Genomic DNA, 25,860 nt, shown 5'->3' with positions numbered 1-25,860 from the left:
GGCAGGTGTCCCAGCATTATTTGTTGAAAAGATAATTATTTTCCCATTGGATTGCCTTGGTAGCCTTCTTGAAAATCTGTTCACTGTAAATGTGAATTGATTTCTGAATTCTTAATTCTATTTCATTCACCTATATGTCTGTCCTTATGCCAGTACCTTATTGTCTTAATTACTGTAAGTTTTCAATATGTTTTCAAATCAGGAAGTGCAAATCCTTCAACTTTGTTCTTTTTCAAGAATGTTTTGACTATTTTAGGTCTCTTGAATCTTTTGTTTCTTTTTTGAGACAGAGTCTCACTCTGTTGCCCAGATTCTGGAGTGCAGTGGCGTGATCTCAGCTCACTGCATGCTCCGCCTTCTGGGTTCACACCATTCTCCTGCCTCAGCCTTCTGAGTAGCTGGGACTATAGGCCCCCGCCACCACGCCCGACTAATTTTTTGTATTTTTAGTAGAGACAGGGTTTCACCGTGTTAGCCAGGAATGGTCTCAATCTCCTGACCTCGTGATCCACCCGCCTCAGCTTCCCAAAGTGCTGGATTACAGGTATTAGCCATGGTGCCCCGTCAGGTCTCTTGAATTTTTATACAAATTTTAGGACTAGCTTGTCAATTTCTGCAAAGAAGCCAGCTAGGATTTTGATAAGAATTGTGTTGACCTGTGGATAAATTTGGAGAGCATTACCATCTTAACAATATTAAGTCTCTTGATCATGAGACGTCTTTCCATTTATTTAGGTCTTCCCTAATTTCATTCAACAATGTTTTGTGCTGTTCAAGTTAAAAATAGTTTTTTCTCTCTACCCTTTGGATTGAATAATTTCTACTATTTTGTCTTCAAGTTCACTTTTTTTTTTTTTTTTTTTTTTTGAGACAAAGCCTTACTCTGTCAACCAGGCTGGAATGTAGTGGCACAATCTCGGCTCACTGCAACCTCCCCTCCCAGGTTCAAGCGATTCTCCTTCCTCAGCCTCCCAAGTAGCTGGGATCACAGGTACGCACCACCATGCACAATAACCAAGTAAAAATACATGCACAATAACCAAGCATCTTAGCCACTCTGCTAAGCAATTCCAGTCAATTGCTTCCTAGGAAATCCTGTGTTGCTGAGCTGTATGGAGAGGTGCCAAGGACCTCATAGAGCTTCACCTAAATTTAGGCAGTGCATATGGTAGTGGTTAAGAAGATACGGCTCGGTGCAGTGGCTCATGCCTGTAATCCCAGCACTTTGGGAGGCCGAGGTGGGCAGATCACCTGAGGTCAGGAGTTCGAGACCAGCCTGGCCAACGTGGTGAAACCCCACCTCTACTAAAAATACAAAAATTAGCCAGGCATGATGGTGGGCACCTGTGATCCCAGCTATTCTGGAGGCTGAGGCAGGAGAATTGCTTAAACCTGGGAGGCGGAGGTTGCAGTGAGCCGAGATCGCGCCACTGCACTCCAGCCTAGGCAACAGAGCGATACTCCATCTCAAAAAAAAAAAGGAGATGCAATCTGAAGTTAGATTGCCTCAATTAGAAACTCAACCATCCCCATTACTAACTGTATAACCTTTAGCAAGTTACTTCATATCTCTATGCTTCCATTTCCCCATAAAATAGGGATTATAATTCAGTACCCACTTGATAGAGATAATCAAATGAATTAATTTGTGTAAAGCAATTGGAACAGTGCCTGGCACATACTAAGTGCTCAGCAAATGTTAGTTCTCACTTTTTAAAAAGTGAAATAATATTCCCCTAAAAGGCCAGGCTCCTTCTGCTCTGTGTCCCCACTGCCTGACCCCTTTGCCTGCCACGTTGAGAGCTGCCTCTTACTTGTACAGGCTGTGGATGTGTTTCTTTATCTTCCTCTTTAAACCCTGGGCTCCTCCATGGCAGGGAGCAAGTCTGTGAGCCAGAACCAGCCCACTGCAGAGCACAATGCCCCCGCTGGCGGAAGCCTCACCCCAGCTTCACCCCTACCCTCACTGCCACCCCCATAAAGTTCCTCTGGAGTCTGAGGAATAGGCAGGGTTCTTTCTTCTTCTCATCTCCCTGGAAGAAAGATAGAGAATCACCTATCATGAGAGCTGGGACTTATAGGCCGTCCCATCCACCCTTCCCCCATTTTACAGATGAGTTAACTAAGGCCCTCCTAGGAGAGGAGTACCTAAAGTCACACTTGTGGTACTTCAAATAAAAATGACAAGCAATGGGGAGATGGTGATTTTCTAGTAGCCTTTGCTTTGGGCTGGAATTATGTCAGCTTTGAGCATCACACTGCCCTTCTTGTGGTGACCAAAACCACCAACTGGCCATTCTCTGTGTCTGTCATCAATACAACATATGAAAACACCTGGATTATGATTTAATATATGCACATTGTTTATATAAACATTTTCCAATAGGGTCTGATGATGAATGGTTGGATGCAGGGGTTTAGAGGACCCTGAAGTGCCTCACCCTTCACTCTCTACACCTTCCCATTCTTTGTCCCTATCTTGCTCCACCCCAGTCACCCAATAGGCCTGAGACTATTGGGTATGGCTGGCTTGTTAGGAGCATAAACTCTGGAACCCACTTGCCCAAGTTTATATTCTGACTCTGCTAACCAAAGGACCTTGGCAATTTCCATAATTTTTCTGTATCTCAGTTTCTTCATCTGTAAAGTGAGGGTGGTGATAGTACCTCATTGGGCTGTTACAAAGATTGCATGTGTAAGCTGCATGAAACATTGCCTGACACGCAGTGCTGGGTATGTGTTAGTTACTAGCTAGTACTGTGATTATTCCTGTCTGGTTTTCTTCTGCCCCCTTGGGCGTGGGGGCCTGGCAATACCCAACTTTGCAGCCTTGTCTCTACCTGATGCAGCAGGATTCCAGCCTAGAGCCCTAGATGACCAGTCACAGATAGAAAATGACAAGGCCCTTTATCTGTGACATCTGAGGAAGCAGAGTCCCGGAAAGAACCAGGGACTTGCCCAAGGTCACAAAACTGAAACAGAGCCTGGGCTAGAAGCCAGATGTTCTGATGTTCTGGTGCCCAGAGAACTTTGTCTTGGGTACAGCCAGGCTGCTTACCAACTCCTTTAGGGCTCTGGAGTGGAACTTGATGTCTGACACATTTATTTGTATACAGCAGGCTGTGGGATTTGGCATGACAGAGTTGGACACTATGAGCACTGCCAATTGGGTAAGAAGTGAGCTGGCTGGGCGGCCCCACCCACCCAGGCAGGAGCCAAGGTGGAGCTGAGATGAGCCTTGGGGACTGAGGCCTCTCAGCAAACACACTTCCATTGGGGTCTTCTGCTGGGGGCTTCAGTCAGTCAAGGACTCCAGGGTATCTGCTCCAAATATATTCTTTCTGGTGGATTCAAGGGGATATATCTTAAACCACCCCTGCCCTCAACCTTTCTGAAAGATTATACATCCCTAGAAGATCTCTGCTCAGCCCAAAACCCCACCTATGTGAGCTGGAAAACCAAGACTGGGGATGGTCCACAGCCCACGTCTATCACCTTGGCCTTGACTCCTCTCCTCCGCACTAGCCTCTCACACTGTCTCCCATGAAATAATCAGACCTTTACTCCTTGCCAGCTTTCTTCCTTTAACATCATTATACCCCCTCCCCAAGCCTGGGCCCAGCAACCCTGCAAAGAATGCATCTTTGTTAATCGATCCCATCATCTAAATCTTCGAAGCAGGAACCATGTCCATTTTTGTCACTTTAGCCCTTCGTCCCATGCAACTTCTGGCACAGAGGAGGTGCTAAATCAATACTCATAGAAGGAGGGAGGATCCTCAGGGAACTGTCAGTCACTGGGGCAGGGAGAAATCAATTCCAACTTTGGGAATAAGGGCTTAATTAATATTTTTATTTCATGACAGGCCATTATGTTTTTTAAAAAAACAATATCCAGTTTCTAAATGCTAAGTGCCTTGGGAGGAGATCAGCCAGGGCAGCTCCAGGAAGAAGCATGAGGGCTGAGGTCCCTCCCAGAGGAGGTGAGGTCTGAAGAGTGTCATAGGCGGCTCTACCACAGCAGGTCAGCTACTGGGTTTTGTAAGGAGATGAAAAGGGTAGATAACACATTTCCCAAGCCTTCCTAACCTTGGAATGAGCCATGTGCTGGCGTAATAACTGTTGAGGTTTCCTTCCTTTTTTCTTTATTTCTTTCTATCTTTCTGTCTTTCTTTCGAGTTTCGCTCTTTTTGCCCAGGTTGGAGTGCAATGGCACAATCTCGGCTCACTGGAACCTCTGCCTCCCAGGTTCAAGCAATTCTCATGCCTCAGCCTCCCAAGTAGCAGGGATTACAGGCATGCACCACCACGCCCAGCTAATTTTGTATTTTTAGTAAAGACGGGGTTTCACCATGTTGGCCAGGCTGGTCTCAAACTCTTGACCTCAGGTGATCTGCCTGCCTCGGCCTCCCAAAATGCTGGGATTATAAGCATGAGCCACCAAGCCCGGCCACTGTTGAGATTTTCAAACCTCATCAATTTGGACACTGTGATTCCGGAGCTAGCCTTGAAGGACATTTGAGGACATTTCTGTTGTCATTCTCTACCAACGTCAAGTATCAGTGACAACTCCATTCATTAACATCATAGTTCAGCCCTCACCAGAAGAGAGGGAGGGGGAGAAGAGAAACAAGTTCATCTTTAGCTCTTCAGGACAAAGGAGAGGTCTGAATTCCTTCCTGGGATTCAGTAGGATTGGGGTTGTTAATATAGTGTGGGCTTCCAAAGTCCTGTGAGAACATAAAACAGCAAGAGAGCATTGGGGTACAAAGTGCCTTGATGGGGGTCTATGGGAGGGCCCCCAGTAACTTCTCAAAAGGGTTCCTAATGCATCAGAGGCTCAGGACCAGTACTTGAGTCAAACTGTCAGGGTGTCTTGAAGTGGCAACAGGCAAGAATTGCTGAGATGGAATTGAAATTTGGTGAAGGGTAGAATTCTCTTGAAGTTAGAGTGCTGGCATTGACCTACCAGTTTAGGGTAGCAATATGACAGTCGTTTGCCATCTGACCAGGTGGAGGACCTTGAACAACCCCGTCCCAATTGCTGCCTCTGTGCCCTGCTCCTTGGCCTTAAAATTAGGGCTGAGGCTGGGTGTGGTGACTCACGCCTGTAATCCCAGAACTTTGGCAGGCCGAGGTGGGCAGATCTCTTGAGGTCAGGAGTTCCAGACCAGTCTAGCCAACATGGCCAAAATCCCATCTCTACTAAAAATACAAAAATTAGCCAAGTGAGGTGGTGCACACCTGTAATCCCAGCTACTCAGGAGGCTGAGGCAGGAGAATCATTTAAACCTGGGAGATGGAGTCTGATAGAAGCCAAGATTGAGTCACTGCACTCCAGCCTGGGCAACCGAGTGAGACTTTGTCTCAAATAATAATAATAATAATAATAATAACTAGGGCTTAAAATTTCCCCCTAACACTGACTAGGGCTGCCTCCATTTTTTCACCTCACCTAACCCCCACTCATGCCAGAGGCAGTTTGGAATTTGGGAGTTATAGCTTGCAGGTAATAATTAAAGATAAGGGAGTGTGTGAGCTCCATAAGGGAGAAAGGGGGCTGAGAGGTGGGCAGATCACCAGGGACAGCACCCAGGAAACTCCAGGAAGCAGGAAGATGCTGGTGGGGGCTGGCTGCTGCCACAGACTGGCTAGTCCCTGTAGTGAAGGAGGAGGTGGAGGGTGGAGGGGGTATTAGAAGGCACAGGGCAAGGTGCAGGGATATTTGTAACCATGGAATAGGGGCTCTCTAGAGGGAATGGGGGAGCTGGGGTGGTTAGCTGAGTTTTATGACATGCACATACTGGGTAAACCTTGTGTACATAGCATCTTGGCTTCAGAGCGGGCCATGGAGACCCCTGTTCACAATGCTAGTTCTGCCTTTTGCTGCCTGGGCAACACTGAGCAAGTCTAGTGTTCTATCACCTCTTTTGGAAAATGTGACTATTAATGAAACCTACATTGCAGGGCCATGGAGAGAATGGGAGAAGCCAACCCAAGGCGCTCAGCATAGTACATGTGCTTAGTAAAGAAAAGTAAAGAACCAAACCAAACAAAAAGACGCACTTCTAGCCCAGCCCTGGGGGACCCAGTGGCAGGAGCCATGTCTCCCAAGGTTCTGCCAAGGATGACCACCAAAAAACTGTGTCTCTTGCCTGCAATGGCAGGCCCTTCTCCTGCTGCCCACCCTTCTTATGTAAGAGCCACACAGGTGGGCAGCTGGGTCCCGTGCCATGTAGGTCAGAGGTATCTGGGGCCACACCTAGACTGCAGCCCTAGGGCAGGCTGGGGCGGGTCCCCACTCATGCCCAACCCCACTGCCTCATCACCCGGAACCTGGGGCACCCACAGCCGCTGGCTCCCATACTCAGCATGCCTTAGCTGAGGGAGCAGAAGGGATGCTGAGCCCTGTGCCTGCCAGGTGCAAGAAGGAGGAAGGTGAGCACCCTGGGGCAGCCAGATCCCCGGGCACACCCTCTACCGTGAGTCCTCTATGGGGGTCCTCAGGCTGGGAATTGGCAATTAGGAAAGAGCTGCCAGAGGCTCGATCTTTGAGGTGAGGCAGTCCATGCAGACTAAAGAGAAGCAGGGGACGCAGAGTCCGCCATGCAGGGTGATGGGGAAGCCAGCGTGAATCGCCATTGCAGACTATATTGTTGCTATTGGGAGCACCAGGCTGTTCACAGGCCTGTGTGACTAGCACTATGGGGTTTGGAGGAGGCGTTGTTCTTCTCCTTGTTTGGGGTTGTTAGGATATGGGGAACTAGTTAGGCAACACCTTCCATGAAGAACATTCTCCAGCCATTGGGGAGTCAGTTCTGCTTTGCTCACCGAGCAGAGAGAGGTGAGAACTACCAGAAGTGACAGGAAGGCTGGTGAATGGTAGCCAGAAGTCTCTGCAAAGCAGGAGTCCTGGAGATTTTAGCTATTTGTTCATTAGTTGGCCATGGGGAATGGAGACCACATCCCCAAGGCAGCCACCTGCTACAAGGTGTTCTCCTTTGAATCTGAAGGTGTGGGCTTACGAGGCCGGGCTGTAAATTACAGCCAGGTGTCCCACCCCAGGAGCAGATGAGTCATGGCCAGGAAAGAGGGCAGCTGTCCCCTCGCCCAGCCAGGCTGCCAGCGGTGACTCATGCTGTATCTCTGTTGCAGGGCGGTCCGGTGGAGCTGGGCCTCTCTGGGGCTGCTGTGGCTCTCCCGGGGGGACTCCGTGACACGTTCTCTGAGGTTCTGGCTCTCTCCTGGGCGAGCTCACAGATTGCAGCCACCCCCCAGGCACCATGCCAGAGGCGTTCCTGTTCAGGTCTGCCAGCTCCATTATGAGGACTGTGTAAGGAACAAGGAGCCCACCTTCCCCCGCCTCCTGGCCCCCAGCCAGTCTCCCAGGGAAAGTAGTTGGCACAGAATCTGGACCCCCAGACTTGGGTTTAGGGTTTTTTCATTCTGTCGGTCACCCTCTCAATCGTGCCAAGTTATCTTTTTCTTCTTGCACCCCCAAAGATCCATGAAAGCTCGTGAGTAATAATGATGAGAGCTGACTACGTACTAAGCACTTCTCATATATCACCTTCTTGCAATAGCCACAGGATATGGGCAGAAAACCGAGCGCCAGAGAGGATCCGTGACTTGGCCACACAGCTAGTAAAGTGAGTTGTGCCCAAGTAGGCAGACAGACTGGTGAACTTTGATGCTATCCTGTTTCAAGAAAGCATTCATTGAGCACCTACTTCATACACAACAGTGGCCTGGCTGCTGAAGGCTAAGCGAGAAGAAAGGGCAACAGAAATAAATAGGAAACGGATCCTCATCCATGAAGTGTTCAGATGGGAAATGAGGGTCCTCCTCAATTTATGTGTCTGACACATAGCGACAACTTGAGAAGGTTTAGGTCCAACCAATATGTGTTGAGCTCCAACAGTGAGCACTCATGGCCAGAGGACAGAGCTGAATCAGATGTGGCCCCAGCTCTCAAGCCATGTGTGACTCTTGAAACCCAAACCTGAGTGTCCAAGGTCCATAGTGGTGAGAGGGTGTTGGGGAAATCTCGGAGGGCTTCCTGGAAGAGGAGCTGAAGGAGGCTTGGGAGGCTCTGTGTGCAAATGGTTCCCATCAGCTGCACTGGAAGGTAGGAGTAAGGAGACACCAATCCACCAAGAGATGGTTAAGAGAAAGGCACAGTGCAGACGCTCCCAGGCTCCTCTGCCCCCCACACACACATCTTACATCATATTTGGTCAAACATGCCCTTTGTTTTCTTGTTCCCATGCTGCTGGGTAGGTGCTGATAAAGTGTTTTTGTTTTCTGTGAAAGGAGAGCAAGGCAATGAGCTTAAAGTGTGCTTATGTGAGCTGAGGTCAGAGATGAATCCTTGTTCTCATCTGGGTGAAAGAGGGCCAACCTTGTAGGCTCTTCTTCCTCCTGGGAATTCAAAATGCAAACAGAAGCCAGTCAGCCTCCTCAGGCCATTCTCCCACCATTATTGTCATTCAATCATGTTAGGTGACTTCTGCCAACCTCTGGAGTACTGCCTTCCAGAAGGAGCATAATTTTCCAGAATGACAAGAATAATATGTTAATCACCTTCAGCATGCTTATGATGATCATGATGACAGTAATATCAACTCACCTGTAGAATCATTTATGGCCACCTGTCCTTCCTGGAATAGCAGCAAGAATTAGGAGTAGGGCCCAAAATGTTTTTGAGGAGTCAAGATAGAGTAGGGGCGGATCCCCAAACCTCAGCTTCTTTTCTTCGAGGACAACGTGATAGGTTCCATTGTGGAACATGTCCCCCGATATAACCTACAGTTCTAACGAGCTTGGCTGTTTTCTATTCTGCTACAAAAAGAAATGGCAATGTAGGAGTGAGATGAATTGCTAGAAGCCAGCACACAAAGTAGCAAGAAGTGACTGCTAGTCACAGGGGAGAGGATGAAAAACTAAAAAATGGCCGAGCATGGTGGCTCGCGCCTGTAATCCCAGTACTTTAGGAGGCCAAGGCGGGAGCATTGCTTGAGCCCAGGAGTTGGAGACCAGCCTTGGCAACATAGCAAGACCCTGTCTCTACAAAAAATACAAAAATTAGCCAGGTTTGGTGGTGCAGGCCTGTAGTCCCAGCTACTCAGGAAGCTGAGATGAGAGCACTGCTTGAGCCTAGGAGTTTGAGGTTGCAGTGAGTGGTGACTGTGCCCCTGCACTCCAGCCTGGGCAACAGAGCAAGACCCTGTCTGCAAAATATAAATAAATACTTACATACAAAATAAAAACTGAAAGACTACCATTACTAACAACAACGAAGGTGAGACAGCAGTCACGATGAGGAGAGGCAGATGGCCTGAGCAGTTTCACTTGTTTCTGTGTGGCAAGTCAGGTCAGGAAAGCCTGTTGCTGGTTATAACCCTGAGTGAACAGAAAGTTACTGGAGGTTTAGCATATTCTATTTTGGATGACATCTTCTCAAAGGGACTACCTCTCAAGGCCCCCATTAAGGAAAAGATCAGGCTTAATTCATTTGGAAAATTAGTTTTTGACATTCTCTTAATCATGTGCCCCAAATTCTGTAAGCATAGGGCATAGAGAGTTGAATCAGTGCCTTGGAGCAGCCACAGGGATAAGCAAGATGTTCTTGTTAAACTGATACTGGCAGAGGGCCAGGGTCCACCCTCTCATTGACCATGGCTGCTAGACAAGATCAGTGTCTGAGCAACAAGAAATTTGACACCGCACTGGGTGCTGGCCCTCCAGGAAAAGGCACCCACCCGCAGCAAGAAGGTGCTGCCAACAGCCTCAACCTCCCTATAAACAGAAGGTTCTAATCACGATAAGTCCGCTTGACCCTTGACTTCTTTCGGTGGCTGTCTTTTCATTTAGTCTTTGTGTAGCTATTTAAAACCAGAACCAGTTTACACTAATTTTCTATGGGGAGAGAAGTGCTGTCCGTACCTTTTGATTAGGAGGATTTAAAAACAGGTTTGTTTGTGAGGAAGCAGTTCAGATGGTGGGACATTACAGCCAAGGACAGCCTCCTGGCTGGCTAATGTGGAGGTGGCTGCCCAGCTGGTGATCTCAGGGACTAATTAGAGCTGCTAACTCTAACCTGGGGTGCTGTCCACCGTCTTCTGAGGACACAGGCCGAGATGGGGCAGGGACATCAACCAAGTTCCCAGTCTTCCGCAGATGATCACAGTGTGGGCCCCTGAGCCTAGCAGTGTACGTGTCCCTGGTTTGCCTGAACCCAGAGCTCAGGGGCCGTTTGGTAACATTGCAGCCCAAAGTCGAGGTAGCTTCTATCTGGCTATCCCAGAGAGCTGTAACCAAGGATCCAAAGTCAGGAGGACGAGTTCTGCAGCATTCAGGCGCCTCTGTCTGCCCGGCACAGGAGACCTCGCCCCGGAAGCACGCGTTGCCATCTCTTCAGTTTTTCCACAAACTCCCTGGAGCGGGTCACCATAGCAATGGAAGGGCTGCTCCAGCCCTGTGGCCCAGGCCTTGCTCACAAATATCCCAAGAGTGGCGCCACCTCGGTTCCCCAATCATCCCCCTTCTCCCCATTCCCCTCCCTTCCTAACCTTCTGATATCTTTCACTTTAAAACCTATCTCAGGTTTTTAAACAGACTGCTGCCAGGTGGGCCCGGGTGTGTTCACAAACTTAGTTTTGTTCGGAACCTGCAGTGCCGACAAGGAGTAAGGCTGAATGTGAGAAGCAGGTAATTGGCCCGGCTTCCTGGGAACTGGGCAGGTACGGGGCTAGCCCCACCCTGACTGACTGACAGACAGAACTCCCTGGAGCCAGGGTCCTTCCCTCAGGGACTCCATGACCAGCTGCACAGGTTGCATGCTGCACAACTCCCGTGGATTCTGTTTACATATTTGTTGACTGTGAAATGTGTCTCTGGAGTTGTATAATCCTGCTGCAGTTCTGAAGTGTGTATTGAAATCCATCTGCTCAGCCATCTAGGAGATTGAGGTCTGGCCAGGTGAACCCTGAGGAAAAATGATGCTGAAGGGCAGTCAGGCTGAAATGATAATGAAAGCCCAGAAACCCATGAAACTCGGGCTGGCCAGAACGGTAGACCCTTTAGCCAGGGTCACTGAGCCTGGGAGGCAAAGGGGATCTGGGTCAGGGGTGAAGGTACAAATCCCTGGGCCTCAGGTCTCCCTGGACCTGTGCCTGTCTTCTTCATGGAGTGAACAGACATGGGGTGCACCCACAGGCACATGGAAGAGGGGAGGCCCTCACTGGGGGCCGGAATAGGGACCCCTGAGAGCACTATGAGCACATGCAGCCCCACTCAGAGTTTCTGGGCATGGGTGGGGACTGGTGGCTGCAGGGAGTGACAGGTGGGGGCAGCCCCACCCCAAAAGTCTGCCCTCTCCAGGAGTGGTGTTCAGAATCCCCCAGTGCAGACCTCAGCCCCTTCCTCAACCAGATGGGGGCGCTGAGACCCCGAGAGAGGCATGAACTTGCCCAGGGTCACACCAGGAAGTAGAGCACAGAAGGCCTTGAATTCCCTTTCTCCCGAGCCCTCAGAGCCTACACGGAGGCTGGGTGGCGGCAGGGTTACCCCTACAACCACTGAGGTCTTGTCCCCTGACCCACCGGGGTCTCCTCTGTGGATGGCCCCAGCATTTGTGGGAGACAGAGGTGCCAGTGTCCCCCTGGGTGTGCTGAGATGTGTGCCAGGCCAGAGTCCCTGAGCCCAGGCCAGTCCCCCACGTTCTAATGAATGTTTTTCCTGGTCCCCTCACCACCCCAGCTCACTGACTGACAGGCAGCCACTCTCCAAAGAGTCCCTGAACCATGCTCTCAAGCTCTCAGTGCCAGAGAAGGTGAATAATGCCCAGTGGGATGCTCCAGGTAAGCCAGCTGGGGTTTGCCGGGTGGGGCAGGGCGGGAAACTGCACTGTGCTGGGTATGTTGGAGGGGTGGGTGGTGTGGGGGACCACCACACAGAACCGCGGGAAGGGGCAGCTGGGGATCTTGCTGGTCTCCACGCTCCCAGGGACTCCACCAAGCCCCTTCCTTTATGGCCACCATCGGGGCCGGGCGTGATGGAAAGGAATGGGGGGGGGGGGGGGGGAGATTTCTTCTTCAAGGAAGTTGGGAAGAAGAGAGGCCAGAGATAGAGACGGGTAGGATATCATCTGGGGCCAGGCCTTGGGAACTTGGAACTCTAGCACAGGGTTGCTGAGGGACAGGAGAAAGCCCAGATAAGCAATGCCTTGGGAGTTTTGGCCTTGTTAACTGGGGCAAGGGGCAGGCAGACAGGTGTAGACTAGAAAGATTTGCTTTGGAGGCTTGAAACATTACATATTATTTTCTTGATCTTCACCATCAAATAATTGTGCCTTAAGGAAGGCAGAGTTATTTACTCTGACTCTGAGGAGTCATCAAAATGATAACAATAATACAGCTTTTGTGCACTTTTATTGGCTACACAACAACATTGTAACAACACAGAAATTTAAAAACAAAAAGAAAACAATAGGTACCCAGCGCAGAGGGTCAACGCCGCCAGGTCAGCTGCCCCTCTCCCAGGCCGAGTGTCTTGGGGGACTTTGGCAGGGAACTGTGGGGGTGGGTGTTTCCTCTCATGCCCCCCACCCTAGCCTCAGAGATAAAGGAGAAGGGACTGGGCCAAGAAGAGGATCAACTGGTTTCTGAGAATAGTTTGAAAGACACCGGAGAGAGGCCAGGAACAGGGCCAGCTGGGGTTCAGGGAGCCTCCCACGCTCATCCTCCCAGGATTCCAAGGCATCTCGCTGACTTGCTGAGCCATGTGGAGCAGGTCCCACCAGCTCGCTTAGGCTCAGACACCCCAGACTTTATAATCCCTTCTCTGGGGTGCTCAAAGAGCAGGTGTTGGCACCAGGGGCCTGGGCCACAGAAAAACCCTGGAGCTCAGCAAGTCCTGAGCATGAGTGAAGGCACTGGCATTCCTGCAATTCAACGGGCAGGAAGAGAGCCAGTGTGGGGGAGGCTCCGTGTCCCTTGGAGTCCCAGAAAAGCATCTGGCATCCCCAGGGAGAAACATGTAATCCCCAGCCCTGTGGGCCTCAATGCCTTCATCTGAATGGCTGTCGTCTGGCAGCCTTGCAGCAGCAGGCACGCAGCATGGGCAGGTTTTAAACAAGCAGGGGAGGGAGTCCCAGAGAGCGTGCCTTCAGACAGTGCTGGAGTAGAGGCATCTGAGCAGCCAGAGGCCAGAGGCGGGGCAGGGAGAGGGCCCCGAGTTTCATGACGAGGCAGGGCCTGGGTGGGCAACTGCAGGGGAAGTGACGAGGCCATCACGATCTAGTGTATCAGGAATTTGGGAAGCTGACAGGGACGGCCAAGGTACACATGCCCCAGGATCCTCCATCCTGTGTGCTGGGCTGTGAGGGAGACTGAGATGGACAATCTTCTTTCCTGCCCTCAAAGAACCCCCAGTCTGAGGGCAGACAGGTCCTCTGTAAAGGGCAAGGACAGGCTGAGGAAGGAGGGCTGCTCTCTGGGAGCTGTGGGGGCAAAGTGGGCCTCCTGCATTAGAAGGACCTCCAGCAGTCCTCAGAACCGCAAGCTCCCTCTAGGCCTAGAGGTCTAGACTGAGTGCTCTCCCTTTGGGAGTTTAGCTTCCAGGGCTGGTGACAAGGAGAAAGGGGAGGTTTGGGAGGGGCTAAGGAGGAACCGTGGTTGTCAGCAGGCACCCAGAGCGGAGGCCACCGAGGGATCCCAGGTGCTTCTCAGGGCAGTGCTGAGCAGGCGTCATGGGCTCCCACAGACCTGGCTCGGGGGCCATGCTCTGCCCAGCACTCTCTCCTGCAGCCCTGGTGTCCTTGGGGGTGGAGGAGGAGCCTTTGCGCTAGAGTGTGGATGAGTTCCAGTTTCTCATGGATGGAGTGTCCACCGCGTGCCAGGCCTGGAGCGGAGCTTGGACTCTTTCTCATTGACTCCCCAGAAGCTTGGGAGCCCTGGGCTCTAGTCTCTGTGCAAGAAGGGGGATTGGGGCTGGCACAGATTGGGAGGGGTCTTGGAGCTGCCCTTTCACAAAGCACTTTTGATAAGATTGAGAAAAGGCAACTATCCCTATCAAAGACTGCTGGGGAGGAGGGATTCGTGGGATTAGGAGAACTGAAAGTCCTCCTCCTTCCCCACACAGTTGTGCCCTGAATAAGAAGAGCCAAGTCCTGTGCTAAGAGACTTTCTTGTATTCTTTCATTTTATCTTCATATCAGCAGCAGGGAAAGCATATGTATCATTCCCATTTGGTAGAGGGAATGGAGCTCAGAGAGGGTTAGTGATTTTCTCAGAGTCATACAACCGGTAAGAGGCGGAACTCTTAACTGGCCACACTGCCTCTTTGGGACCTAGATGGCATCACACAGTCTGGTCTTCCAGGTCTGGCCCTCCCAGGTCTGGCCAGCCCCTGCCTCCCTTCCATCTAACTGCAGACCCTGGCAGCTCCTCTGGGGAGCTCTTGGAGTCTTGTACACAGGAATCAGGGTTCACTCTGGAGCCCTCGGAGGCTCCCAGATCTCTTTGAGCTCCCAAAAAGTTTGAAGTCCTGAGCTCTGGTCCCTAGGCTGAGCTCTGAGCTGCCCTGATGGCTGTACTCCCAGGGAGCAGCTGCACAAAGTCTGGCCACAGAGACACTGGAATCTGACCTTCACACAAAGGCAGCCTTGTGCTGGGCCCTGGAGACACATTACTTTTTACTTGCTGGCCTCTCTATATTAAGCATGAAGCCCAGCTGGAGAAGGGCAGCATCAAGACCAAAGAGAGGGAAGGGCACCCGGGGTGAGCAGCTGCTGGGGATGAAACTGCTGGAGGTGCTGGCCAGGGCTAGCTCCCCACTCGCTTTCTCCCTAGGAAACTCCCACACCCACTAAGGAGATTTTGAGATTGGGAAGCTAGGTGCTCAGCCCCACTTGTCTCCAGTCCAGTGAAGCCCTTTGTGGGTCAAGGGATTTGCTGGGCCTCCCTCGGTTTGTCACTCCAACCCTTCTCAAACATTGCAAGGGGTGGTGGTTCAGGCTGAAGCTATGAGCTAGGGAGCCAGAAAGAAGCCCGATGCAACTTTTGTCCTCAAGAAGCTCACAGTTTGAGGCCGGGTAGCAGGAGGAGGCCGTTGGGATAGCGGAAGGCGGAGAACCTACCTGTCCCAGCAGCCTCTGATGGGGGTGGGAGTGAGGGCCGGCAGGAAAGGCTTTCCAAGGGTCAGAGGAAATGAGTGCCGGTGATTCCTTCTCCGTGATATGGAAACAGGTAATCCTGGCCCTGCCAGCCAAAACGAGTGGAATCTCTGGGGGTCCTTAGAGAAACATTTTCCACAGGGGTCAAGGCACCCACCCAGCCCCTGCCTGGACAGCCTCAGACACTGCCTGGGTGTCCCCTCCTGGGACCCTGCCATGTGGAACAGGTCTGGGGCAGGTCAGCCCAGGGCTTCTGGCTGGGATGCCCGATTTCTTGCTCAGACCTGGCTTCTCTCCAGTGGATGGAAACCCAGCCTGAGGTCTCCTGCACATCTCCTGAGCGTGCTCACCTTTACAGGGGTAGGTAAAGCCCATCTTGGGTCCCTTACCCTGGTGGTCCAGGCCTGGACAAGTGGAATCCTAGAGGCAGGATTAAAAAGCTAAAACAATGACCACGGAGGAGCGTATAGAGAATATCTTGTCCACCTCAATTGTAATTCAGATGGGGAAACTGAGGCCCAGGGAGACCAGGGGTCTGCCCAGGGTTACTCTGCTGTGGTGGCCAGAACTCAGAGCTCTTGAGTCCCCGTCGAGAAGGCCAGGAGTGGCAGCTGCAGGGACCCTCTCCCCTCGGGCACAGAGGAACTACCGAACCGCTGACAGACCCTTCTGTGATAGGTCTTGTCCTCATCTCTCTCTTCATGTCCTGGGGCCAATGTGGCCTCTTCCTCTTCTGTATCCCCAAGAGTGTCTTGCATTGGGCTGGCCCTCAGCTCAGGGTCCCGTGTTGGAGAGAGGGCCCCTCCTGGGGCTGGTCTCTGCCTGGCCTTTGGAGGAAGGCCTTTGCGGCCGGTGCCCTGCAGGACCATTCTCAGAGAGAGATCTGTCCTAGGTCTGAGATCCACCTCTTCCTCAGGACCAGTTATTCCTCCATCTGCACAATTAGCTACTTTCCTGCAGCCTTTCCCATAGACCACAGAAAACAGCCTCAGCCTCCTGCTCTCTGCTGTTGTGTTGTTCTCCTTCCCGGCTAATTGAGTGACTGCCTTTGCTCTTTAGACGCTTTGATTCCAGAACCCCAGAGAACACAGCTCCCTGCCTGCCCAGAGGCCCCCAGCATAAAGGGTGGATGGATAAGATACAAGCCAGGGTCAGGCCAAGACAAGTGGCAGAGGGAGGAAGGGGGAGAGGGAGAGGGAGGTGGCAGAGAGTACCAGCCTTGCCTGGGAAAGCCCACCCCCGGCTCTCAGCTGACTTGGCACTTGGTGGGCGGGCAGTGTGCTGGTGGTGCTGCCTTGGCAGCATGCTGTAAGCTTTCTGGGGTCTCCACTGTGCTCTGGATCTAGTCATTGGTTGCCTTTTGGAGTCAGCTCCTGCTGGGATCTGGATGCCTTGCTGGGCAACAGAGACCTTGATTGTGTCCTGCCCCATTCTTGGCTGATATTGCAGCAATGATCTTAGTTTGGGACAGAGCTGATGGTTGCACCCCTGTTGATGGGGCACTACGTTAAGGACTGGCAATCATCCTGATTTCCTAAGTCCCTCCTACCCACAGGAAACCACCTTCAGAGAGGCAGGCTGAGAGGTGCCACAGCAGACCTGGGCCCACTCATATCCCTCCCTCATGCTTGGTTCTGAGCTGCCCAGCATATGGCAGAGTCAGGGGACTGGGGCACACTCTCCACCCCGGCACCATCCAGGGGAGAGTAGACTTTGGACTCCCAAGCTTCCATTCACTGAACAGCCTGCCAGCTACTGACACAAGGCAGCTGCCGGGACCAACTGAGGCCTAGTCCCAACTCTGCCCCTAACTCTGCCATGACCTTGGCCATCCCTGCCCACTCTGGGACTCAGTTTTCTCATCTGTAAAAGGACCATCTACCTCTGATATGCTGCGTGTGGGAACTCCCTGCCCCAACTTCCCAAGATGACCCATCTGGCTGAGGTCTCTGCCTATATTCCTGATGCAGCTAGAAGCATCACATGCTTAATTTGATTTATTCTTTCAGCAAACACTTATTGCAAGGTCAGTGCGTGCATCAGAAGCTCAGAGTCTAGGTACAAAGGGGAGAGAGAGATGTTTGAATACCCACAATGTGCTAAGCCTTTTAATAATAATACGTTAATACAGTTCTTTTCAGTGTGGTCTATGCATTTCTGTATGCACATTTTTTGGTCCTCTTTCACTTGATGTTATACTGTGAACATTTCCACATGTCATTAAATATTATTTTAGTACTTTATTTTAATGACTGCATAGGAATCCATGGTATGGCTCTACCATAATGAACCGAATAGGAGACCAGTCCCCTGTTGGACATTTGGGTTGTTTCCAATGGCTTTGCTAATAGACACGAAGCTGTGCAGATATCCATCTCCACATTCTCGCTGTACACGTCTATGATTGCTTCCCTTGAGTAACTTCCGGAAAGTATGATTGCTAAGTGCAAGGATGTTTCTGTTTTAAACCTTTGGATATATATTGCCAGTTGTCCCCAAGAAAGTTGTACCAGTTCATGTTCTCTACTGCACTGCACCTTCCAGACAGTGGGTGTTGTCTATTTGCCTGATTAGATCTTTGTTGCTTCAGGTTCTTTCCTTTTAGGAGAAACCCAGGGAGAGAGGGAGGTTAGGAGATGAGTTCAGATGGCTTCAAGAGATGTGGGTTATTGTGAGGAAAGGCAAGGAAGAAAAGAAGCTTAGAAAGAGGCTAGGAGGAGGTCGGGAGTGGTGGCTCATGCCTGTAATCCCACCACTTTGGGAGGCCGAGGTGGGCAGATCACGAGGTCAGGAGATCAAGACCAGCCTGGCCAACATGGTGTCTCTACTAAAATACAAAAAATTAGCTGGGCATAGTAGTGTGCGCCTGTAGTCCCAGCTACTCGGGAGGCTGAAGCAGGGGAATCGCTTAAACCTGGGAGGCAGGGGTTGCAGTGAACCAAGATTGTGCCACGACACTCCAACCTGGCGACAGAGCAAGACTCTGTCTCAAAATAATAATAATAATAATAATAATAATAATAATAATAATAATAATGGGAAAGAAAATAAAAGAAAAAAGAAAGAGGTAGCAGGGAATGGGAGGAGTGGACCTTCCTGGCTCCCTGCTCAGGTGACAACCAGCATTGTTGCAATTCAGCTCCTCCCTGCCTTGCTGCCACCACCTGCTTCTGTGCACTCCACTCACTATGCTGTGACTTCCACCACCCGATTATCTCAGCTTGGCTATCCTGATCTCTGCAAGTCGCTTCCAAACTCTGCAACAGAGAGGCTCTAATTGTCTGTCACCACCTACCAGGAGCACTCCCACTGAGCAGTGCTCCTGCAGGCAACCTTATGTGCCTCTGGCCAGGGCTTGCAGCTCCAGCCTCATGCATGTGGTCAGGGTCGCAGGGCCAGTGTCTAAGGCTCAACAGCTGTGGGCAACCCTTTCTGACTGTTCTGCCCTACGTTTGGCACACCTTGCCAGTAGCTAAAACTCAGGCCCAGCAGCCCTTCTAAGTCATTGTCCAGAGACTTCTCCTTCTTCTATAGAGAGGGATATTGGCAGAGGACACAGTATGAGCAGAGCCCACCGGTGGGAACACATGGACGTGAGAAGATGGGGGAGGATTGCGCACCCCAGGGGAGGAGATGCATCTGTCTTCCCTTCTTTCAGCTCTCAAGGGCGGGAGTGAGCTTGGCAGCTGGCACCCAAGGCTGAGGCCACTGAACTGTGGTGGGCCCAGGTCAGAAGGACACTGAGCAGGGCAGGCCCTACCTAGGTCTCTCAGGGGTGCAGGATGGGATAGCAAGCTGGTGTGTCCCTCTTGAGGAGATACCTGCTCTGGGAGCCTGTCTCTGTGCTTAAACACGTGTCCTGCCTCCTCATTGGCCACCCCGGGGGGCAAGGGTGAGGTGGGGGAGAGATGAAGGCCTGGGTCCTCTAGACACAGTCACTGGGTCTCCAGCCCTCCTGGGACTAGGGTTGGGCAGAGGTCAGCTCGTTCTTCCCAAAGAAGAGGGCCCTGGCCTCTGCTCGGGGCCACGTTGCTGCTGGTAGCCAGGACTCAGAGGGGAGGGAACCTGACTTCCAGAGCTCCAGGCTGGTGGAAGAGGCATCCCCGACCATGACCCCATCCTTCATTAGGCTCAAGGATGGAAGCCTTTAGTGAGGAGGCAACACATAGTCCTTGAAGGGTGGTAAAGTATGGACGTGTGATGGAGGGAAGGGCACTGCAGGCAGAGTCACAGCACAGGCAAAGACACAGAGGCGGGGAACCAAAGGGAACTGGGAGCAGTTCAGGTTGGCTCTAAGGAAAGGTGTGTGTTGAGGCTGGGAAAGGTAAGCGAGCCCCTTGGGGAGGGCCTGCCTTAGAAGCCATGGTATCTACATCTTCCTGTGGCCAATGAGAGCTGTTGGGGCCTTTTGAGCAGGTCAGACCTGGGTTTAGCAAGGTCACTCTGGGAGCCTCAGGAAGGTGGGAAAAGGCCGGTGGCTGGAGGTCATGGCTGCCCAAGATCACCCAGCCTGAGCCTGGCACAGGACTTGGCGGGAGACATGATAGTCCTTTCCCAGAGGAAATGGGAGATGTGGTGCCGGGGTCTTCCTTGAAATTCACCATGAGAGGCAGCACCCCCATGGGAACAGAGCAGACTTAGGTATGGAACCGTGGGGGTTTGGATGCCAGCTCTGCCACTCAACTCTTTTGGGAGGTGACAGTGGTGATGGTCAAAGAATGACATAGCATATGGCAGGGGGTCAGTAAGCAGTAAGCAAGAGATGATGGGGGCCTCACTGAGGGCAGGGGCAGCCCCTTTCCCATCAGGATCTCCTCTTCCAGTTGGTCTAGAGGCTCAGACAGGCCCTGCTGGCTCAGCTGAGCTTGTGCAGAGAAAGGGCTGGGTCACCCAGCTGGCTAGGAAGCCTTGTCACCCTTCCCAAGAGTGACAAGGGGTCCTCCAGGGCCAGGGCTCTTGTCCCTGTCAGGAAACAGCTGGGCTAATAGGAGACTGACCTTGCAGATCTATGAACCTTCCTTCCCTTCCCATGCCTCATTCCCGCCTTCCAAGAAGGATGTGAGATGACCTGACACAAAAGCACAGGCTCCATGGAAGAAGAAACAGGAAAAAGACAGAACCATGTAGCTGATGAGAGAGGAGAAATTAGGTGAAGAAATATGTCCAAAATGTCCATCAAGATTTTAAACACTCTTTTCCCTTGATCCGGTAAACCTCCTTCTAATAATCTAAACGTAAAAGGAGGGCTGGAGGCTGGATATCACTTGAGCATCCTTCAGTGGAAAGTGGCAGAGTCAATTATGATAGGGCCCAACCGTGCAGTACAACACAGCCACACAGCATGCACACAATGGGGCAGGCATGCTAATATCACCAACATTAAAGATGGATGATTTGGCTAATGGCTAGGTTTGATTTGAGTCGTATGATTTAAAACATACATTTGACTGGACGCAGTGACTCACACCTATAATCCCAGCACTTTGGGAGGCCAAGGTAGGAAGATTGCTTGAGACTAGGAGTTCAAGACCAGCCTGGGCAACATAGCAAGACCTTGTCTCTACTAAAATTAAAAAAAAAAAAAAAATAGGTGGGAATGGTGGCATACACCTATGGTCCCAGTTACTTAGGAGGCTGAGGTGGCAGGATCATTTGAGCCCAGGAATTGGGAGCTCCAATGACCTATGATCACACCTCTGCACTCCAGCTTGGGCAACAGAGCAAGACTTTGTCTCAAAAAAAATTAAATTAAAATTATTAAATTTATTTAAAACACACCCAGATTTCTGGTAACTTTTGGTCTCCATTCGTACTGGGTACCAAATCCTAGAGTTGAGGAGCGGCCACCCCATTTGGATGAAGTATGCCTTCTCCCACCTCCACAGTCCCCTTTGGATGACAACCACTCCTTGCTGCCTGCTTGATACTGAGGCTGCAGTCGGTACAATTATCATTGCCCTTGCACTGCAGTTTTTCTTTCTTTTTAAAAAACTTTACTTTTTAAATTGACAAAAATTATACACATTTATTGTGTACAATATGTTGTTTTAAAATATGTATACATTGTGGAATGGCTAAATTGATCTAATTAGAATACACATTACTTTACATACTTCACACACCTGGCTAAATTTTTGTAGAGACAGGATCTACTTTTTGTAGAGATAAGATCTCTCTTTTGTTCAGGCTGTCTGGAACTTTTGGCCTCAAGCAATCCCCCTGCCTTGGCCTCCCAAAGTGCTATGATTACAAGTGTGAGCCACTGCACTTGGCTTGTAGTTTTTCGTATAATGGAAAAATATGGTCAGGCACAGTGGCTTATGCCTGTAATCCTAGCACTTTGGGAGGCCAAGGCTGGAGGATCGTTTGAACTCAGGAGTTTGATACCAGCCTGGGCAACATGGCTAACCCCTCCGTCTCTACCAAAAATACAAAAAATTAGCTGGGCTTAGTGCTGCGCACCTATGGTCTCAGCTACTCAGGAGGCTGAGATTGGAGGATCTTTTGAGCCCTGGGTGACAGTGAGACCCTGTCCCCCACCGACCCCGGCAAAAAAAAAAAAGAAAAGAAAAGAAAAGAAAAATATTGCACTGTTCCATGTCTCTATCAAAAGCAGAGAAACAAAAGGTGGACTCCAAGGTCCATGTGTCTCAAGGAAAGTAAGAGTGAGCTCATTTCTTCCTGGAAAAGAAGACTGTCTCTGGTTTCACTTACAAATCCTGGGGCACTTCATTCATTTATTATGTATTATAATACATTATTTACTATGATGCTGATACTCTACCCACTTGGTCCCAGGAGCATTTTGGGTTTGCTACAGGTGATTAATACGTTAATAACATGACCTCCCCCCTCTGCCACCTTATTTTTCATAAAAAGCAATTGCAACAACAAAATAAAACCTAAGTCCTTGCATGTGTATTTGTAGAAAAGAGGGCCTATCACTTTTTCTGTCATAGACGGCTAAATTGTTTTGTATTTCTTTGAACAAGTATGCACATTTTTGCCATTAAAAAGAGATTATAGGCCAGGCACCGTGGTTCATGCCTGTAATACCAGCACTTTGGGAGGCCGAGGCAGGCAGATCACCTGAGGTCAGGAGTTCAAGACCAGCCTGGCCAACATGGCGAAACCCCATCTCTACTAAAAATACAAAAATTAGCCAGGCATGGTGGCATGCGCCTGTAATCCCAGCTACTCAGAAGGCTGAGGCGGGAGAATCACTTGAACCCAGGAGGCAGAGGTTGCAGTGAGCCAAGATCGTGCCACTGCATTCCAGCCCGGGCGACAGAGTAAGACTGTCTCAAAAACAAAAAGAAGAGATTATAGTGGCTGGGCATGGTGGCTCACGCCTGTCATCCCAGCACTTTGGGAGGCCAAGGCAGGCTGATCACTTGAGGCCAGGAGTTCGAGACCAGCCTGGCCAACACAGTGAAACCCTGTCTCCACCAAAAAATACAAAAAAATTAGCCAGGCATGGTGGTGCATGACTGTAGTCCCAGTTACTCGGGAGGCTGAGACAGGAGAATTGCTTGAAACCAGGAGGTGGAGGTTGCAGTGAGCCGAGATAGCACCACTGCACTCCAGGCTGGTCAATACAGTGAGTGAGACTCCATGTCAAAAAAAAAAAAAAAAAAAAAGGAAAGAAAGAAAGAAAAAAGAGAGAGATTATAAATGCTCAAGTTAAAACGTTTGGCTAGAGATCCCAAGGCTCACCTCTGCTCTTCTTGGCAACCTGGGTGAACAGGTGAATACAGAGGAGAGTGAGCTTCTAGAGGTGAAAGTCGCCTTTTCTCTGGTCCAGGCCTAGGAGGAATCTGCGCCAGGGGAGGGAAGAGAAGTAATAACCACTGAGAGGCAACTGGATGCCAGGCCCTGGGCGTGCTCTGAGGGCCATTGCACAGGATCCTTGCACCACTTTGTGGGGGGGTCAACAATCTCTATTTTTTTTTTTTTTTTGACAGAGTCTTGCTCTATCGCCCAGGCTGGAGGGCAGCGGTGTGATCTCAGCTCACTGCAACCTCCACCTCCCAGGTTCAAGCAATTCTCATGCCTCAACTTCCCAAGTATCTGGGATTACAGGTGTGCACCACCATGACCAGCAAATTTTTGTATTTTTAGTAGAGACAGGGTTTCACCATGTTGCTCAGGCTGGTCTTTAACTTCTGGCCTCAAGTGATCTGCCCGCTTCGGCCTCCCAAAGTGCTAGGATTATAGGCATGAGCCACCATGCCCAGCCCTCTGTGTTTTTCTTAAGTAGCTTTATTGAGCTATAATTTATATGCCATGAAATTTACCTATTTTAAGTGCACAATTTGATTATTTTTAGCAAGTTTACGGAGTTGCAAAACATCCCCACAATCCAGTGTTGGGACATGGCCATCACCCCAAAAAGATCTCCTGTGCTTGTTCCACAGTCACTCCGCACTCCCACCTCTAGCCTGGGGCAACCAGTAATCTGCTACTATCTTTTCTGCCTTTCCTTTTTCGTACCTGGCTTCTTTCATTGAACATGCTTTTGAGTTTCATCCATGTTGTAGCCTCTATCCATACTTTATTCTTTTTTATCTATTTTTAATTTATTATTTAATTTAATTTTTTTTTTTTTTTTTGAGTCAGAGTCTCACTCTGTTGCCCAGGCTGGAGTGCAGTGGTGCGATCATGGCTTACTGCAGCCTTGACCTCCCACACTCAAACGATCCTCCCACCTCAGCCTCCCAAGTAGCTGGGAATACAGGCACACACCACCATGCCCTGCTAATTTTTTTTTTTTAAGAGATGGGGTCTCACTATGTTGCCCTGGCTGGTCTTGAACTCCTGGGCTCAAGTGATCCACCCGCCTCGGTGTCCTCATGTGTTTACAGGTGTGAGCCACTGCCCCAGGCCACTTTGTTCCTTTTCAGAGCTGAATAGCATGCTACTCTCTGACCACATTTTGTTTTTCACTTACAAGTCAGTGGACATTTGGATTGTTTCAATTTTTTGACTCATAAACAATGTTGTGAAGAACATCAGTGTGTAAGCTTCGTGGGGGACATGTGTTTTTATTTCTCTTGGGTAGATACCTAAGAGTGGAGTTGCTGGATCGCGTTGTAGTTTAACGTTTAACTCTTTAAGAAAATGCTAACCTGTTTTCCTACATGGTTGTACCATCTCATTCCCACCAGCACTGTATGACGGCTTCTGTGTCCCCATGTCCTTGCCAACCCCTCACATTTGCAGGTGATGAAGATGCGGCTGAGAGAACGGTTTGTTAGGTCAAACAGCACACAGAGGCAGAGTTGAGGTTTTTGAACCCAGGTGTACCTGACTTTCTGGTCTGGGCATGGACTTTAGCAAAATGCAACAGTTAGAGGCTCTGAAGAGGCAGATCAGCGGGGTCCACCAGGCTGGCATCCCGGGATATGGGGCAGGGCTTGGAGAGGGCTGAGGAGTGATTGTACAGGGCTCAGTAGCCCTTGACTCACGCCACTACCTGAGGGCTCGGGGCTCCCGCATGGCCAGTGGCAGAGGCGTTCATCCAAGGAGGTCTTGGCCTCTGCCATACATAAGATCTTCTCTCTGGCGCCCTCCCCTGCCCCGCCTGCATTTCCTGCAGGCTGCCATCTATCTCGTTTGGGTCTGGATATGTCCTTGTCATCCCCACTTCTGGTGCTCCACAGGAGGAGGAATGGGCTTTCCTGTCCCAGTCCCCAGATCTTTACCTCTTTCTGCCAACCTCAGAGTCTGCATGCAACCTAAGAGTGTCAAAGAGGAGGAACAAGCTCATCTTGTTCATCTGTCTGCCTCAGGGAAGGACCGGTGACAGGACAATGGGCGAGGTGGGTCTGGCCAGCAGGTGGCAGAGCAGCCCACGTGTCCTGGCCAGCCCTCATCCTTTCCCACCATCATCGTGGAACCAACACCTTTGCCCTAAGGAAAGGAGGTCTCACGAGACCAAAGGGTCCAGACCACCCATTCAAGCTTCCTTTGCAAATTTGGAAAAAAAGAGGAAGAAGGAAAACGTGCACTTATGGAGCACCAGCCATAGGTCAAATCTTCTTCATATACACCCTTTCTCTTGATTCTCATGTCCACCCTGAGAACTGAGTCCTCATCTTTCCCCTGAAACTGATTCAGTGGTTCAGTGGCTTGCCAAAGTCTTGCATACTAAGTAGTAAACCTCTGTTCCCACCCACCACACACGGAGTAAGCCTCTGACTCTTAAAGGCGGGGTGGCACCCCCGACAATGTCCTAAGTGTGAGCTGTGGCATCAGGTACACCTGAATTCAAATCCTGACCCTGCACTTTCTCGATGTGTGATCTTGGGTACATGACTGAACCTCTCTAAGTTGCAGCTGCCCCATCTGTGCAATGGAGCTCTCCAAACCCATGCTGTGAAGACTAAATGAGACACCTCATTTGTGAGGGAGAATGAGCAAAGACTGTTGTTATTTCCTGAGACTGGGAGACTGGAGAGCAGGGCTGATGGTTTTCAGTCTCCTCCAGACTCTCGAGAGGGTCGTTCTCTTTGGTGCTTTGACCTTCTGTCTAGTTGGGTCTGTCCCCAACCCGTTCACAGGAGGGCAGGGAAAACCAGACACCCTGAAGGAGATCTGGAGTTCTGGAGATCTGACAGTTCCACTGTCCAACCTTGGGAGGCAAATTCCAGCTGGGATAAAAGAAGGAACAGAGTGTCTAGGCCT

At 50.5% G+C, this 25,860-nt stretch overlaps 1 protein-coding gene across 2 annotated transcripts in view; it reads left to right on the top strand.

Annotated features, from left to right (window-relative positions):
- Positions 1–25,860, top strand: part of ACSBG1 (acyl-CoA synthetase bubblegum family member 1) — a 65,891-nt gene that overhangs the window by 14,696 nt on the left and 25,335 nt on the right. For both annotated transcript variants that reach the window (XM_023196555.1, XM_023196556.2), the window contains exon 2: positions 11,760–11,860. In XM_023196555.1, coding sequence (XP_023052323.1) covers positions 11,760–11,860 — 101 coding nt within the window. The remainder of the gene's footprint in view (positions 1–11,759; positions 11,861–25,860) is intronic.

The sequence above is a fragment of the Piliocolobus tephrosceles genome, chromosome 6, assembly GCF_002776525.5.
Source record: "Piliocolobus tephrosceles isolate RC106 chromosome 6, ASM277652v3, whole genome shotgun sequence".
In the NCBI taxonomy this organism is placed as follows: Eukaryota; Metazoa; Chordata; class Mammalia; order Primates; family Cercopithecidae; genus Piliocolobus; species Piliocolobus tephrosceles.
The sequence above is the reverse complement of the archived record's forward strand: the minus strand, read 5'-3'. Positions and strand labels throughout refer to the sequence as shown.